This window comes from Exophiala dermatitidis (genome assembly GCF_000230625.1).
Source record: "Exophiala dermatitidis NIH/UT8656 unplaced genomic scaffold supercont1.3, whole genome shotgun sequence".
Lineage (NCBI taxonomy): Eukaryota > Fungi > Ascomycota > Eurotiomycetes > Chaetothyriales > Herpotrichiellaceae > Exophiala > Exophiala dermatitidis.
The window spans coordinates 2,689,792-2,707,365 of NW_008751648.1; the positions used below are offsets into that span (position 1 = coordinate 2,689,792).

At 52.5% G+C, this 17,574-nt stretch overlaps 6 protein-coding genes across 7 annotated transcripts; 3 read left to right on the top strand and 3 right to left on the bottom strand.

Annotated features, from left to right (window-relative positions):
* Positions 1-65: 65 nt before the first annotated feature.
* HMPREF1120_03966 (uncharacterized protein) lies at positions 66-2,060 on the bottom strand (the record flags this gene model as incomplete). Its single annotated transcript, XM_009158062.1, has 3 exons — positions 66-644; positions 734-1,055; positions 1,123-2,060. The coding sequence occupies 3 exons, from the start codon at positions 2,058-2,060 to the stop codon at positions 66-68; spliced, it is 1,839 nt and encodes a 612-aa protein (XP_009156310.1).
* Positions 2,061-2,602: 542 nt separating this feature from the next.
* HMPREF1120_03967 (uncharacterized protein) lies at positions 2,603-5,431 on the top strand. The gene is made up of 6 exons (XM_009158063.1): positions 2,603-2,681; positions 2,744-3,037; positions 3,105-3,227; positions 3,278-4,025; positions 4,080-4,331; positions 4,387-5,431. Exons 2-6 carry the CDS (start codon positions 2,898-2,900, stop codon positions 5,350-5,352), a joined length of 2,229 nt encoding a protein of 742 aa, XP_009156311.1. The 5' UTR covers positions 2,603-2,681; positions 2,744-2,897; the 3' UTR covers positions 5,353-5,431.
* Positions 5,432-5,592: 161 nt separating this feature from the next.
* HMPREF1120_03968 lies at positions 5,593-8,667 on the top strand. Of its 2 annotated transcripts, XM_009158065.1 has the most exons (2): positions 5,593-7,240; positions 7,297-8,667. In XM_009158065.1, exons 1-2 carry the CDS (start codon positions 6,162-6,164, stop codon positions 7,319-7,321), a joined length of 1,104 nt encoding a protein of 367 aa, XP_009156313.1. In that variant the 5' UTR covers positions 5,593-6,161; the 3' UTR covers positions 7,322-8,667. The 2 variants fall into 2 exon arrangements, with proteins under 2 accessions (XP_009156313.1, XP_009156312.1); XM_009158064.1 differs by having other exon boundaries at positions 5,593-8,667.
* A 53-nt stretch (positions 8,668-8,720) lies between these two features.
* On the bottom strand, positions 8,721-10,497 carry HMPREF1120_03969 (uncharacterized protein). Its single transcript, XM_009158066.1, has one exon. It carries the CDS (start codon positions 10,329-10,331, stop codon positions 8,922-8,924), a length of 1,410 nt encoding a protein of 469 aa, XP_009156314.1. The 5' UTR covers positions 10,332-10,497; the 3' UTR covers positions 8,721-8,921.
* A 68-nt stretch (positions 10,498-10,565) lies between these two features.
* Positions 10,566-14,105, top strand: HMPREF1120_03970 (cyclohexanone monooxygenase). The gene is made up of 2 exons (XM_009158067.1): positions 10,566-11,264; positions 11,392-14,105. The coding sequence occupies exons 1-2, from the start codon at positions 11,044-11,046 to the stop codon at positions 13,040-13,042; spliced, it is 1,872 nt and encodes a 623-aa protein (XP_009156315.1). The 5' UTR covers positions 10,566-11,043; the 3' UTR covers positions 13,043-14,105.
* On the bottom strand, positions 13,023-17,568 carry HMPREF1120_03971 (uncharacterized protein). Its single transcript, XM_009158068.1, has one exon. The coding sequence runs from the start codon at positions 17,139-17,141 to the stop codon at positions 13,476-13,478; it is 3,666 nt and encodes a 1,221-aa protein (XP_009156316.1). The 5' UTR covers positions 17,142-17,568; the 3' UTR covers positions 13,023-13,475.
* Positions 17,569-17,574: the final 6 nt, after the last annotated feature.

The following is a 17,574-nucleotide window of genomic DNA, read 5'->3' on the forward strand; positions in this document are numbered from 1 at the left end:
GCGAAGCACCTTTTGTCTTGCAGCTGATCCTTGCTTCCTACTTGTACCATGAAGACACCTTGCCATCAAACAGGGTTGCTAGCCGTGGCAGGTCCGGACAAGTCAAAGGTATTTGGCCAATTCTCAATCAACGCCGATGTGCCCGCTATGGTCATATTCATCTCGTGATTGTTGCCGCCCTCGAGCAACCGGGATGGTAGCCCGCCAGGGTCAGGGAAAAGGACATGAGCCCGCAACAGTTGGCTGCGTATCCATTCACGATGTATGGCATCCTTAGTCTTGAGCAGTGCGACCGCTAGAGGTGCGGTGTATCTGTAGACCAGGGATGGATCTTCAGCCAACGCCTTGTGCGCGATTTCCAGAAGGTCGCTCATTGAGGTGTCAGGTACGTCTGCCGCGGGCATCGAGGAACAACCACTATTAGGACCAACCAATTGAGGTTGACGACAAGTGTCGTGCACACATCCTCGACCGGAGAGGACGTCCGAGAAATAGGACCGACGACAAGAAGCTGGCTCGACAAGGCAGCAATACAGCACTTTGACAGCGTGATACTCGAGCACCGCGTGGAAGATGCTGAAAACAACTCGTCGGCCGCCGGAACTCTGGATGACCCGCGCCATGGCAATAAGGTCATAGAACTCCTAGTGAACCCTGACGTTAGCATATGAACAGGTTTGTAATAAACATGACGGAGAAAAGCAAACAAGCTGGCAACATGGAATACACATACTTGGCCGACGGATTGAATTTGATTGCCCATTCGCCTCAGAGTCCTTTCGTCCACTGGATTCTCCATTGAAGCCATCCCCAACTTCAACACGTTCAGCTTGAGCTTCAAGGCTCTATGGAGCAGGCTTAGCGCGCGGTAGTTTTCTATATCATCCATGAACTCCTGAACTGGATATGCAGACCCGTAGATCTTGGGCAGGCACACTCTCGCCTCTTCGAAGAGGCGGCCCATCGAAATAGAAGTGTTCGCTGGTGCAGAGTACAGGTCTTGAGATAGTTTGCCTGCTTCGGCGTTTCGCGGGATGAGTTGGGTATCGTGAAAGCTAAAGAAGTAACGAGTCAGGCCGAGGTCACCTTATTGTATCGCAAAGGTGGGAAGGGGACACGAACACTGTCAGCAGCAACAGCTGCTGTGACGCAGGCGGCAACTGCGGCTCTTTCCCCCCAGGTCCCTTGCTGGCAAAAGCTTTGGACAAGAAGGAGCGTATGCCATTGAGGTGCACATGTGACACCGAGAAGAGATCTTCGTGAGAGCTTTCGAATGCCAAAATCAAATACCACAAGGCAAATAGCGCATCAAGATCGGCGGGGCTTCGGTCGACGCTGGCCGCTCTTTCAACAACCGAGGCAAGGTCCTTGAGTGAGTGACGGTAGTGTACCATGCTTAATTGTCGAAGCTCCCGAGTCCTTGCCTGCGATGTGCTGTCTCCAGAGTGAAGACGCAACCTTTCTGTGGAAGCTGTCGCGATAAAGGCCCTCATGACCCCGGGTTCCCAGGTGGCGATATTCGAGTGGATATAGGCGAACATACTCCAGGTCCATGGCTTTCCGATGTTATGGACTAGCACGGAGCTCGGTATGTAGTTGAAGCATTCCCAGGCCTGTTGATCCAGCACCAATGAGTTGCGTAACGGAAGGTGGTTTGTAGATAACGTGGGTCGCAGTGGAGTTATTATCGGGCTGCCGCGACGAAGTTGAGCCAGCCATTGTGCAATGCCATCGAGACTCGGAGACACATTAGATGCCGTGACAGATTGCTCGCCTACTTCGGCCGGTGTGTCCACATTGCGATTGAGAAGACCGCCGGCCTCTTCTTCGTTGGGAGGACTGTCTCTGGGAGTCAATTGCACGTATAGAGGGCGAGTTCGTTTTGACTGGTCCCATTCGCATTTGAGCCTTGTTTTGGCACATCTCATGCAAAATGGCCGTCGCTCATCGCATTTCAGCTTGCGTCCACGACAAGTTAAGCACCCATGCCGGGACCGAGGCCCGTTGCGACCAAATCGTGGCCGGACTGTGGATTCACTAGGGAGTTCGTGATGCTGCATCTGTCCGGGATGACCTTGGGCAGGTCGTGTAGAAAAGTGCCCCTTTTCATCACGTCTGCTGGGTAAAGGCACGTGGAAGACAAGGGGGCTGCAAGACCGACGGCGCCTCTTGCTGCAATAATGTTGTCAGTGACTACAATTTGGGTGGCTGAAGGTGCCGTGACGGGACGGAGGGTAAGTTGTTGAACAGTTGTTGAAATAGAGTGGAATTTGGATGGCGTCACGTGGCGTCTCTGCGCGGTTTGAGATAAGATGACAAGGTCGGTGATAATAGTCTGATATGATAAGATTTGATGATATGATAAGATCTTGGATGATACCGAGGAAGCACACATGTAAATAACATTGTCAGGTGTAGGTAGGTATCTGCGCTGGCATTATGGTAACAAATGTTCGACAGTAGTTAGTAGTTGTAGTCCCTGGCGCAGGCTGCTGCTACTGCAGTGCAGTGGCCAATACGTGCAGGTGAGGGCGCTCCCCCGCCTGCTCTCCGCAAAGAGGCGAAGCTTCCTCGTGTGCTCCCACACCATCACTGCAGCGCCCACAATTGAACTTGGTAAGGGCACCGGATGAAATTGTCATTGGCTGTGTTCTCCCGGTAGTAGCCTGAAATACCCTAAGGTACCAATCGCCTGCCTTCAAGTTCACCTCTCACCTGCGCTCCCTTAATAATACTTCAGCAGTGGCCCCCTACGTCCCCCGCCCACTGGCAACTGGCACTGGTAATTCCGCCTCCTTTGCTTCCCTCGCACTGCGGAAATATTCCTCCTCCACGCGCTCTGTCACTCCACCCTCCCGGATCAAGGTCGATATCAGCTGGAATCAGACAATATCATCATGGCCTCCAGTGTCACGCCCTCGGACGCCTCGCCCCCAGTCAATGGTCATGGCGAGAAGCGGAAAGCCGAGGGAGAGGCCCCGGGTGACAAGCAGCAACACACCAGGTCGAAGAGAAACAGATACATCTCAATAGCATGGTGAGCCCAGATGGCAGGACATTCTACAAGATAAATGAGATCGGTACTTATACAGTCACGTCAACAGCAACGAATGCAAGCGCCGCAAGATCAAGTGCAATGGCCAGACGCCATGCCAGCGGTGCGGCAACCTTTCGCTCGACTGTATCTACGCGCCAAACTGCTGCACCAATTCTCTCAAGGACTCGGCGTACGTACAGAGCCGCCTATCCGTATGGACCTGCACTGACGGACATCTAGGGAGTTCAATCAGATGCGCGAACATATCACTGCTCTGCAGGAACAAGTCAATGAGCTTTACGCCAGCTTGAACGAGCTTCGCAGCCGATCAGATGCCGCATATTCAGGTCCCATCGATCCTCACTTCTCAAATGATGGACGCCATCGCTCCTTGTCAATGTCGGTGTCGCGCACACTCCCTCCGCTTGTTTCGCCGAAGAGGCCGCCTCCAAAAGCCCTGCCGCAGTTTCATGGCCCAACCAGTACGTTATACGGCTTGGATGTTGCAAGATCTTCCCTGCAAACCATGGGTATTACACACAATGTACCAGAAGACGGCATGGTGTCCCGTGAACGGAGCCGTGCCGCTTCACCAGCAAACGGACTGCCCCCGCATCCGACAAAAGATCCCTTATGGTTGATCGACATTGCGGAGGTCACTCGCTTACTGCGTGTTTATGACGATGAAATTGGTATCATGTATCCTGCGGTAGACACACAGCGGCTACTCAAGCACGCCACTTCGTTGTACAAGTTTATTGCAGCTTCATTACGAACAGGATTTGGGCAACCAGGTCTCCCGGGTGCTGATACATTCGACGACGAGGAGACAACGGTTTTGAAGATGGTCCTTGCCATTACTTTGACTGTTGAAGGTCATGGCCGCAGTGATATGGGCCAGAGGTTTTTCGATGCCGCCAAGCCGGCCACTGATCTGAAACTCGTCACCGCTTTGGATATCAAGTCGGTGATTTTGACAGTCCTGACGGTTGGTGCCAGACTTTGTGTGTCTCGAACAAAGTTGATGTTGACGTTTGTGTAGGCTACCTTTTATTTCCAGAAAGATGAAGAAGCGCAAGCCTGGCGATTTATCGGAATCGCTGCACGCATGTGCATTGAGATGGGTCTCCACAGAAAAGATTCTCTGTTGCGATCCTTCACCAACGAGGCCGAATATCAGCAAGCCATTCGGATATTTTGGACCGTGTACGCCCTCGATCGTCGTTGGAGTTTCGGCACAGGGATGCCGTTTGCTTTGCAAGACGCCGACATCGATCCGGCATTGCCCGAACCGGTGAGCATAGTTCTAGTTTTATGTCTTTTAGTTTCCAGAGCTAATTTCCTGCTAGGATGAGAGTCACCCTTATCTCAGGCATATCACCAAATACAACCAGATCGCCACCAAGGTTTGGTATCACAACCTGTCCTACGAGGCCGGGCAGAACACCAAAAAGGACGAGATTGGCTTCCTCGACTATCAAATCCTACAATGGTACCAGCAGCTTCCAGAATCGTTACAGCTCAAGCCCGGCGACCTGGCCAAGGAGAACGACATGTCTGGGCGTGGTCTACGACGACTCCGCCTGCTTATGTTACTGCGCAGGAACCAAGCCCGCATCTCCATATATCGACCCATTTTACACTCAGCAACTAGTATCATGGAGAATCGTCACTATGCACAAAATGTTATTGATGTCGCCAAAGACACCATCAACACGCTTACTGCGGTCAACCAAGTTTCCGATATCTACCAGACACAGCAGATCCTATACAACTACTTCCTCGTTCAAGCCTTGGCTGTCCTCTTCCTCTCGGTAGCCCATGCTCCTGCCATATTCTGCAATCAGACCAGACAGGAATTCTATGCTGCCATCGAGATTGTGAAGGGCTTCAGCACCAAGTCTCATGTATCGAAGCGACTCTGGAGGACCATCCGCGGGTTGAAAGACATGGGTGACAAGATCGGTTTGCTGGCTCGAGGACCGAATGCGATCAATGACCCAGAGCAGGACGCACACTCGGATGCAGCAGTGGCGATGGCTGGTTTGGCAGGGCACAAAGTCGATTATAGCGCCTACGGGAATTCGACGCACACCAACGGGAATCAAGAGCTAGGTGTCAGCCCGAATGATGCGCTTCAAATCACGAATGAGCTGTCAAGCCTCTTTGAACTTGCGGGAGGATATGGGAACACTACCCCTGGCCCGGAGACATATAATTTCGTCGGAGCCCCTGGGGATGTTGGCCTAGGAGAGGGTTTCAACGTCTTTGGAAACGAACCAGAATTGACGAGGATTATGAATGAATTATTTTAGGGAGGATGATCTGGCATTCGACGCATAGTATCGGCGGCAGCTATCTGCGAGAAATGAATATATGATATGATACAGCTGGCTCAGTTTGTTGTAGTAGTGGGATAAAATACCATATGTACTGCAACCACGGGCATAAGGCGAATAGCTGGTGAACACTCGTCACGTGATATCGCGCCAAGGCTTCCGCCGATTGCGCATCGCTTCAAAGTTGCGGCTGGCAACTTCAACTTGAATTGCCTGACGCCGACTAACTTCGCAGCCAAAAAGGCTTCCAATTGTCGTTGGAATAAAGTACTTATTGCAACGACTCCACACCAGCAGAGACCTTCTTTCTTTTGTATCAGTGCGCACAAAGCAGGGAGCCTTACCGTTGTCCTGATCCTGTCGATGCCGGTGAAAGTGCCCTGCGATACGAGACCAAATAGCCTCCTGGTTGTGCGCAATCGCGATTGCTTCAACACCACTTTAGTCGGACAGTCGCCTTGATCGACCAACGTTTCGTGGCTCTACTTTTCGAGACTGCCTGCCGAACAGATTATGCCAATGTTATTTTAGCCATCCGAAGTTGACCGCCTTCCTGCCCCTCGGCGGTGTCTTCACTCACTTCTCCCTGACGCGGCGAGATAGACACCACGTCAACAAGGCCCTAACGAGTATAGCCTCCGCCTCCGCAGCCCTTCCTCAATCTGTCGGCACAGCAAGCCTCCGTTCTGGCCGCGGGCCTGGACAGGCTCGACATTCGATCTGACAATTCCGAATCTCTCTACTACCAGCAATTCACCAGCTCATCTGCCACGATTTCCGACGAAATGTCCCAAACCTCTTCCCAGGCCCCAGACAGCTGGATAGGCACGTTCTGCAATCTGGTGGGCCACGAGTACTTTGCCGAAGTCAGTGAGGATTTCATTGAAGATGATTTCAACCTCACGGGGTTGCAAGCACAAGTGCCTATGTACAAAGAGGCTTTGGAGATGATCCTTGATGTCGAGCCCTCGGAGACGAATTCGTCAGCCCTCTCGGAGGAAGAGGAAGAAGAAGAGGAGGAAGAAGACGATGGCATATTGGGAGACGAACTGGACGACCCGGCAGACCAGAACGGCGCTGCGCGGCGACAGTCGGGAGTGTCTTCGACTGGTCGACGACATGGCCGGACATCATCTGATGCTTCAGTCATTGAATCCTCGGCCGAGCTTCTCTATGGGTTGATCCACGCTCGATACATCACCTCCCGACCGGGTATACAGCAGATGATGGAAAAATACGAGTTGTCGCACTTTGGCTTCTGTCCGCGGGTGTACTGTTCTGGCACCAAGGTACTGCCGGTAGGATTGACCGACACTCCAGGCCAGCAGACGGTCAAACTGTTTTGTCCCAGTTGCCTTGATGTGTACACTCCTCCCAATTCTCGCTTTCAAGCAGTCGACGGAGCTTTTTTCGGCACGACATTCCCCTGCCTGTTCTTCCTAACATACCCAGATCTGGATGTGGCTCCCTTGAAGAGACGTGCAACTAGAGACTCCACGCAGGGAAATGATGACGGCGAAAGTACCTTGAGCCCCACCGAAACAAATACGACACAGACCGGGATGACTGCCAGCAGGAGTTCGAGCTTGACATTACCACAACCACCGTCAATCCCAGGAGTTAACCAGGGTAAAGATGACAAGTCATCCACAACCCTTGCAAGCCTGCCACCTCAGCCGCCTACAATTAACGGGATAGCAACCCACAATCTTGCTCCTGGTCTGGGCAAAGGTAAAATCTACGAGCCTAAGATCTACGGATTCAGAGTGTCGGAACGAGCAAAGAGCGGACCGAGGATGAAATGGCTCAGGTCGAAACCATTGGACATTAATGAGTTGGACGAGGCAAGAATTTGGCACGAACGGTATGGTGGAACCGTTGATGGTGATGATGAGCCGCCTGTTGCTGATACCGATGAAGAACAAGACAACGAAGACGTCGATGAGGTAGAGGCCGATCCGGATGGAGATGCCGTCATGGCTAGTCAGAGCCAAATCCTCAAGAATGACAACCAACCCAGAACGAGATCGAAACGACAGCCCGAAGCTGATGGAGATGCGACCATGACGACGACCACCACACAAGCTCAAGGACAGAAGCGTGGTAAGGCCAGACTTAAGTCTGCGAATGTCGCGAGCCAAGGGCAACAAGGTGGTAATGGCGGTTGGATATGAGAGAATGAGGCAAGAAGACAAGGGTCTAACAAGCTTATGATGAAAGCGCCGGTATTTCAGGATGTGAACGACTTGAGAAATATGCCACCATCAGTGGCTGTATGCGGAAAATCACTCCCGGGCATGGTTAACCGCTTCTTCGTCACGACTGTCAGTTACAGCGGGAAGCAGGGGTCGAGGTTGAATGGATATTGTTCAACCGAAGCACGGAAAAGATGGCGTTCGAGTTCAAAAAGGAGACCGGGTGATTCTGCTCCCTACCATTCTATCCTATGATTTCGGAGCAGGAAAGAAGTTTGAATGACCGCCGTCCGTGTTTTTTAACACTGCACCCACGCCATTCCATACCTTGTCACGCATGCAACTCACAGATCACAATCGCAGCATCCGAAGGAGAGGTGTCAGGGGTTCAATGCCATCTGTTCACTGCAAATGAACGGTTAGCCCAGTTCGTTCCCAAGGGGATCTTACCATCCAATGAAATGGAAAGAAGGAACAAAAAAACTCGAAGTTCGCATCATCAGATCTATCATGTCGGCTAAGCATCTCTTCCTCTTCTCGGTACCGAAGGCATTTCGAATACCTCTTATGTCAAACTTGGGGTCTGAGAGGTTACAGCAGGAGATGATGGATTGGGACGGATAGTGGGCGGCGTGGTGTAGCGTGTCGTTTCATTTTTCATTCCTGTACTTTTACCCACCGGCTGCATTTGCTATTTACTGGTACTGTACGATAAGACCACGAGGATCAGAGAAGATCGGTCTGGATGAAATTCAGATTTGGTCTTGACGGAGCTTTTCTTACCGTATGCTTTTCTCATTCTGCCTTTTTACTCTACCAAACGGCAGTGGCACTGGTCGTGGTAGTGCCATAGAATGAATCTTTCGCCCACTGCAGGTTTGTACAATGTTGTAGCCCGGATGGTGACGCTTCGTCGCTTTCTCATCCTGTGGTTCTTTTTCTATCTCCTTTACCGGCGGTCAGCATGGTTCGACTGGCATGATAGCTACTGGGTATGTAACCATCTCGTGTCTAAGGGTACCTAGGTATGTTGTATATGTACAAGGTCCTGCTGCTGTGCTGTTCATATTTACATCCTCCTTAGACGCATCCCTAGCATTCACTCCTGGCTCTTACAGAGTCGTTCCCTTGATTCTGGTCAAATAGTAGTGGTGGTGGTGGTGGTGGTGGTGGTGGCCATCGTCCCCAAGTTGGTTTGTCCTCTTTCCCTTTTTTCCGATATATTCCTTTTTCTTAATTGCTTGGGCCTTTGTTTACAATGAATTTACATTTTATACTATTTACACAATTACTTTTTACTTTTTGGTTTTTCTGCTCAAGGTTTCTTGGTTCTTTTCTTTTTCTTTTTCATCATCGAAACCACCAATTCACACTCGCCGTAACCCCGTCCCCGACCCCCTTGACACTATGCCACCACCCCTTTGGGATGAATAGGGCTTCTCCGATTCCCAACTCGACTTGGAAGCCGTATTTGTTGAGGACGTTTGCGTATCTGTTCCCACCGAAGCTTGCATTGGTGGCATTGGCATTGCTGGCAATGCTTACATCGCCAGTACTGTCGTTGGCGGTGTCAGTAGCGTCGTCTGAGGCCACCGCCTGGGCCTCGGTCGTCGCCCCCCACACCGCATCATGCAACAAAACCATCTCCGGCCCCGCCATCATCTCCTCCCCGCGAATGGTCGACGAAAAGGACGAAAAGGACGACGACAGGTTCAACAGTTGCCGCTGGACGTCTTCAAAAACCGCGTCGCCGACTTCGGGAGGAAGCAAACGCATTACTTTCCGGCCGGCAAGTTGGATGAATAGGTTTGGGTTCGGGTCGCGGTGTAAGGGGGTATAGGTGGGGGGACGGCCGAGCCAGAGACTGGATGAGTAGATGTCGCCTTTGATGAGATTCAGAGCAGTTGAACTGGAGGTTGGGTTTTGTTGTTGTGAGGGTTGAGCCGCGAGAAGAAGGTCAGGGGTAGGAATGTCTCTTTGGAGGGCGGGAGGTAAAGAGGAGATTTCGCATTGGGCGAGGTAGATTGTTTGCATTTTCAGATTGGAAGCTGAAGGTGAAGATGGAGCTGAGGCCGAGGATTGCTTCGACGATAAATATTTTAGCAATACCCCCAAAGGGGCTTCGATGCGCTGGAATGTTTCGACTTCTTCGTGGCTGTATACTTTGCTGATGATGTCCGGCGTCGAAGAAGCAGCGCCGGCAGCAGCTGAAGCACTCGCAGCCGTAGCTTTTGTCGTTGTGGTTGTCAGCTCCAGAGGCACAATAGTGGATTGGTACTCTTGCCAGAAAGACGGACGGAGCTCGGACGATCGAGGGACCCGGACCCGAACCCGGGCTACTTGAGGCTGCTGGGACAAGGGCTGCTGCTTCTCGTTGTTGTTGCTGGTGTCGCTGTGCCCTTGTTCGGCTTCAATCAATTTAAAGTCCAAATCTCCGTCGTGGATGAACCATTTCCAACAAGCTGGCGGTAGAGTGCTTGCTGATCGTGGAAGACGGGCTGGAAATGCTGCGGAATAGGCTTTCTCGTAGAACAGGTCGGCGTCCCATGATTCGAGACAGGGGACTTGTTGCAGAATACCAGCTTTGCGTGGTCTGGGGCTTGAAGTTTTGAAGTGGCGACGGGTCTGAAGGGCTGATGCTGCTGCTGACAAAGGCTGACGAGGTCGAGGTCGGAGGTGATGGACACTGTGGACAGAACGAAGGTCACGGGTAGATGTAGATATGCCCCATGGCACTGTCCGGTGACCGAGACATGACATGGGGAATGTCAGTCGTTCCGCGACCTGAATTGTCCCTGCTGGTTGTAGTTGACTGTCGATGTGAATGCGATACTGGTAAGTTTCGCTTGCTCAATGCGCCTCTTGGGGGCGCGAGGCTGGACCACGATGTGATGCCGGGGTTGGTTTGCTAGCACGAGGCTGAAGTTACTTTAGTCGTCTACTTTAGGCGAGAACGATATAAGAAAGTCTGCCGGTTGGCCAGCCTACAACATCGTAAAATGTGCCGAGGCACAATGAAATGGGTCGCCTATCATCGTATCATCGTATCCCGCTCTCCCCAGACGGCCTGCCCATCTCCCTCTTCTCCACCAACCCCCGGGCCTTATCATGATGTGATCTTCGAGGGCGGCCTCAGGGTCGGCGGCTTGAGTACAGTAAACGTCCCCCCTCATCGAATCCCCAACCCCGGGCCAAGTCCCCCCAGGCGGCAAACACGAGCACTTGAATCGACTACAGTACGAGGTGTTGGCTAGTGGTACCATCTACAATGTATTTATCTGTACTACCCCGGCTTTTCTTCCCCCCTACTACCGAGCAACCTCACTCTTTTTTCTTCCCCAGGGTCCTCGTTCATTAACCCGAGATCGCCCTCGTTCCTCTCTTCTCTTTGTCCATCCCGACTCCCTTGATTTTGCTGTTCGCCCCTCTTCTAGATCAGCATCGCTAGAAGTCATCTTCCTAGTCACCTAACATGGCGGCCAAACTCGATCGGATCCGCCATGTGCAACGCTCCGACAAATCCGCTTATACCTACTACCCGGTCCTGATCATTGGGGCCGGCGAGTCCGGCCTCGCAATGGGCTGTCGCCTAAAGCAAGTTCTCGGATTCGACCAGTTCCGCATCTTTGAAAGAAAGTCCGCTCTCGGCGGGACATGGTACACGAATCAATATCCGGGCATTGCATGTGACATGTATGTGCGGTCCTGCTGCTGCTGCTGCTCAATACCCTCCTGATACCCAAACTACTCGCCACATTATATCAATACAACATACATATTCCCCCCTTTCCCCATTACTGACAGAATGCGTCCCGTCCAGACCAGCAATTCTATATTCATATTCATTCGCGCAAAACCCCCACTGGACATCCCTCTTCCCATCCGGCAAGGAAATCGTCCAATATCTCTACGACGTATGCGAGAAATTCGAGATCCTCGACAAAATCCAATACGACACCTCCGTCAAGAGCGTGCGATGGGTAGACTCCGACTCAGAATGGGAAGTCGAACTCGAACACCTAGCCCCCGGTGTCGGGGACCTATCAACCTCCGAACGCAAAGCGCTCGAACGCGAAAAGGGAGTCGACGCCGTCGTATTGCGAACAGAGACAGTCCGAGCCAAAATCGTCGTCAGCGCCGTCGGCGGGCTCGTCGAACCCAAACCACCGTTAGACGTTCCGGGGATCGAAACCTTCGAAGGTGAAATCGTCCACACAGCCCGCTGGAAGCCCAACCTAGATCTACGCGACAAGGAAGTCATCGTGATCGGCACAGGCTGCAGCGCCGGCCAAGTCGTTCCCGAGCTCATCAAACCCGAACATGGCGCCAAACACGTCACTCAACTGATGCGCTCTCCACCCTGGGCCGTCGAATTCATGCCACCCTCCGGAAAAGAATTCTACGCGAAATGGATCCCCTACCTCTCCCAACGGATTCCGGGGTTCCAAAACGCAGTACGAAAGTTCGCTTTCGGCATGCTCGAGCTCGAATTCGTCAGTCTGTTCTCACCGACCGAGGCGGCCCGCGAGCGTCGCAAGAAGAAAGCCGAGCAACTCCTCGCATACCTGCGCCGCAAAGTGCCCGCTAAATACCACGAGATCCTGACTCCAGATTACGAAGTCTTCTGTAAACGGCGCGTCGTCGACGAAGGATGGTTCGATAGTCTCAACAGTCCAAAAGTCGAGTTGACCACATTACCACTCACAGCCGTACAACCAAAATCCGTCACCCTAGGTCCTGGAAGACACTATCCGCCCATGTCAAAACAAGATTCCAACGCACCCACGGACCAACGCACCGTGCCTGCCGACGTGATAATCATGGCCAACGGCTACGAAACAAATCAATGGCTGCATCCGCTTGACGTCACCGGTAGAGACGGACGTAGTCTCTACAAGACCTGGGACGAACGCGGTGGGGCCCAGGCTTATTTGGGGACCGCCATGGACGGGTTTCCTAATTTTTTCATGATTTTCGGCCCCAACACCGCCACGGGACACAGTAGTGTCATTCTCGCCTCGGAGAATATGGTCAACTACAGTTTGAATTTTATTGGTCCCATCCTCCGCGGCGACGTCGATACCTGGGAGGTTACAGAACAGGCGGAGCGCAATTGGACCGACGATATCCAGCGCGCCCTGAAGAACTCCGTTTTCCTGTCTGGCGGTTGCAAGTCGTGGTACAATGCCCCGAATGGCTGGAATTCCACCGTCTACCCTTGGACGCAGATCGATTTCACGCTTCGATGCACTTTCCCCAAGTGGCGCGACTGGTCGGCAAAGTATACGAGAAAGGGGCTGCTGAAGTTGCGTCTGGCTCGCGCCCTCAAGTTGTTCGGCCTGCTGGTGGCCTTGACTGGCGTCGTTTTCACCGCCAGGAACGGCACCGATCGCCTGAGAGAGCTGGTATCGCAAACACTAAGACGCACTGTCGATGGCGTTAGACGTGTGGTTGGGAGAATTGCAGTATGAGCATGGTTAGACAGATAACTATTGAGACACTGACTGGTAGCTAAGATATTCATCTTCTAGATCGTTCGGAGATACAATGTCAATTACATGCATCGACAATTGTATGTTTGGAGTCAACAGTATCAACATGTTCTGCTACTGTATGCATACTGTGTCTGGGCGGCTAATTCCCAATGATGTAACACGTCGTCCAAGCAAAACGCCGTTCGCCCTGCTGTAACAAAACTCGGCCATTGCCCTGTCAAAACACAATCGAAACAGAAAGGCCGTATCGTCTTGGCCGGTAACCCTCAACTCTCCAGCGTTCTCGGTCCGCAATGACCGGGTCTCTTCTCTGCTCAACCAGGGATCTAGCAATCTGCTAGTCAACTTCAACATCCCACTTCCGACGCCACCTCAAAACAGGCTCAAATACCAACGAGGGCGACCTTGTTCACCCTTTGGCAGGATCAAAAAGCACACCGACTATCTCGTCCAAGATGGTAAAGACGAGATGTTGATTTAGCCGTGCATTGTTCATGGTCGCCGACAACCTTCGAGCAGCTGCCTGGGCATTGGCACGCCCAACAACATTCCCCGCTAGGTCAGGAATCAAGGTTGCCAATATCGTCGACGCCTCTGCTCGAGACTTCTTCTTCTCTGAAGCCGTTCGTGGCTTGGCCTCTCTCCATTTGCCGCCGCCAGGCCACATGGTCTCCTTAACCATGTCGATGTATTTGAGTAACGAATCCTCCTGTGTAAAGCCCTTGACCATTTCCCGCACCTTACGTTCGACCGTGCCCCCAAGCAACTGGTGTAAGACCACGATAACAGCACGGCCGCGAAGCCAGTTGTTCCCGCGGTTCAGCTCAAAGGTCTCGAGAAACAAATCGCAGATGGGCTTGACGAACGGTTCCAGTTCTTTATCTTCAAACGCCGCCAATTCTGCTTCTGCTTCAGCTACCGGGCCGGCATCTATCGACACAATCTCGCCTTGGTTGTTGACTCCAAACTGGTTGGTAGCTGCTGATATCAGATTCTGGCCAGCCACCGACAGTTGATCAAGGACCGACACATTGCCAAGAAACTCGTCCATGCCATCGGTGACAGAGTTATAGATGCGTGTCACTATGTCTTGTGCATCGGACGCATTCTTCGTATTCTGGGGCGAGATGACAGTCTGCTGTGAGAGAAACGACCTCAACTCGCGGCTTCGACACACATCAGGCATCTGGAGCAACTGCTGTAGATAACGCTCCAATGCTTGGCGCCGGTTTTGTAGGAATTGTTTCTGGAGCTTCATCACCACTCGACGTCGTGGAAACTCGAGGTTCCTGGTCGATGGATACCGCCGACGCAATCTCTGGTGCAAGTCGTGGAACTCGGAATATCGCCGAGGTACCGCCCACACTGCGGCCGGCATATGGTCTCCCGCCTGACGCCGGACCTCTACCACATACAAGGCAAACTCGCGGCCGTCCTCCTCCTTACCCACCACTACCGACTTGATCGAAATGCTGGACCGTCCATACAAACTGTTGTCACTCTCTTGAACAATGTACTGTTGACGTTGCAGTTCCTTTCGGCGAATTTCCCTTTGTAGGCTCGACTTGGATTTGGCCAATATCCGCAACTCTGCAACATTGTTCGTCAATTCGGCCTTGCGGGTCAATGCGTCCACCACTGCCTCTTGCGAAACCAACCGCTCAATGTCGTCGGTCAGCGCGCTGATGGCTTCGGCAAGTCCGAGATCCCCTGGAGCCGCTTCATGAATCTCATCCTCTTCCGTCTCATTGTCTTTCGGCTCGTCTTCGTCAACATACTCGTCTTCGAGGAATTTCTCTTCATCAGGAAAGAGGTCATTGTCAGCAAATACTCCTATGCGGGACGACGTGTTGACAAGCCCTAGAGTAGCAAGACTGGGTTTCGGTTTGTTTGCCGCATCTGATCCCTGGAAGTCCAACGACCCCCGAGGAGAATCTAGGTTTCTGGCAGATCGAGATGCTGAGACAGGAGACCCGAACAGCGCGTCGTCACCGTCGGCAGGGTTCTCGTCCAGCGGACTATCAGTCATGATGTTATTCATCGCTGCTTCCATATTCTCGATCACCCTACGCTGTTCGGCAGAGTCCCCGTTGGAGGATTCCTGTCCTAAACTCTGAGTCGAATGTGCTAACGTATCGGTATCATAGTCATCATCAAATAAAGGATTCGTGGACTTGGTCGGGTCAGGGTGTTCAAGTAGCTTGGAAGATGGAAGGCTCCGTATATCTGAGGAAGACGCTGCTGCCCGTCTCAGGTCATTGGCATTGGCACGTGCAGGAGGCTGAGAGTTGGTTCGAGTCATCGAGGCTTTGACAGGGGATTTTGAGCTAGGTCGGGGGACCGTTTCATCCATCTCCGCGATGCCGCCTTTACTCTGAGGAACACTCCACATATTCGCCGCCTCGGCGGACGCGAGAAACTTGTAGTAGAGATCCGACTTCCGAAAATTCGGAAGGTGCCGAGTCTCTAATTCTTCCAGGACGGCGGACTGTGCGGAAAGAATGGCAGTCCGTGCTGCTCTGTATTGCTGTGGCGTCGCCTTGCGGCCAGCAACGAGGAATGCCTTGATGGCATCCTTTGATTCCTGCGGAATTTTGAGTTCGGATTTTGACATGTAAGTCTCGCTGATTTGTGCAATGTCCATTCGATCGGCATCTGTCCAGGTTTGCTGTGGGTTGAGCTCGTCACCGAAGTCGTCTTCCAGTGGGTTTCGAAACCCATCCACCACTACCCAGAATTGGACCAAAGACATCTGATGCTGACGATCCATATACTCCATGAAATACGACAATCCTGAAGCGGTATGCATAATTTCCACCATCGTCCAGTCCCGATGCCTGCCTCCTTGAAGACCCCGTGCTTCGGGACTCGGCCCTATCAGTTGCTGAGGCCGGCCGGTATGGCTAAGTTTTGCGATCTTTTGATCAAGGACACGCTTTGCCATTTCCAACCTGCGTAGATAGACAGGGTCCTGCCCTTCCACCATACTTTCTCGCTGGATCTGGCTCGATATTTGACTGCGGAACCTCCTGGCATCGGATAGGTTTTTGGTCTTGCGAATGGCTCTAACGAAGCGCTCAAATGCCCGTTCGCTATCGTTTGGTGCAAGTTGCGGAAGTTCCTGGCTGGCCTTCCCCTTAGGCATCGGTGAAGCGTGCTGATCCAGGGCGGCCCGCATTCTTCGAACGGTCTTTCGGTCTTGCAGTGTAGTGCTGCCATAAGCCTCGACGATTTGGTTCCATGTGTCAGGGTCTGCGAGAAGCTGTACGATTGGAAAGAGCACTGCGCAAGCGACGATCTCCTTGACCAGCACCAGGACGGCACGGCTCGCCAGCATGGTCTCTGGCAGAAGAAACGGGAGAATGCGGACCAGCATCTTACGCAGATGATCTTGTTGAATTGTTTTAGTCTCAGGATAGGCGAGAGACGCGGCCGGGTGCAACTTTCCATCCCTGTATTTGGCCGCAATCGCCAGCTCGAGTTCTTCTGATTCCGTGACGCTCCGATTCAAGCTGCGTCCTCGGACCGCCCGCTCAGCTAGATCATAGTCCCGTAGGTGGGCGGAAAGAATGGGCACAACCTTGGAGACAACCACATTCACCATGTCTTCCCTTAGTATACGATCCCTAATCCCGGCAATTGCTCTCCGAATGTTTCTGTCCACTTCATTGACGAATGCTGGGCTTTTGGAGATGCTGCCATACCAAGACGACACGAAGTCCCTCAAAGCAAGACCAACCAGGGTGTCAAGCGCCTGTGACACAACGAAAGACTGGTTGTATAGTTGAGCGGGCTGATACCGGCGGGAAGTCTTTAAAGCAGAAAGTTCGGACTGCCATTTCTCTGGCACAAGGAATGCCGGAGCATCTGCGGTGAGGGAACGGTCATGTTGATATACTGCTCGTGACCTAACGACGCTCAGGGTGGCTGCGGCGATAAGGAGTAGGGCGACAAGGAACCCGAGAATGAAGGCATAACCCAGGAGACGCAGGACGGGCAGACAACGGACAGCAAGGCCCCATGCGACAAAGGCTGCAAAGGCGGCAAAGGCGACATGTCGGCGATCAAGGTTCATCCTCAACTCATGTTTATGTCAGGTGGTTTGGCTGAGAAACCAGCCTAACGTGATGCGTTTCTTGACATTTAAGACATGGTGGATGTCGACATGTGAGGACGTAGAGAGACCGGCAATGCGTAGGAACGGGGCCGATTGGGGGGAAAACCATGCGCCAAGGACTAGTAGGCTGGGGTATTGATCTGGTCCTTGAGCCAGCAGAGGATGTATATACGGACTCAGTGCGTGTAAAGGTCGTCGTCGCCTGTCACTGCACATGAGGATGCCATTGCCGTTGCCGTACGAACATAGTACTAGTAGAGTGGTAGTATTGCCTCGAATGGCTGCGGTCGGCAGACCTTCCATTCACAGAAACTGCATGAGAAGTGCTGTACTCATACGTAAAGCAAATACGGTGGACTGTTGTGCCGTCATATGCATATCTTTGTGGTAC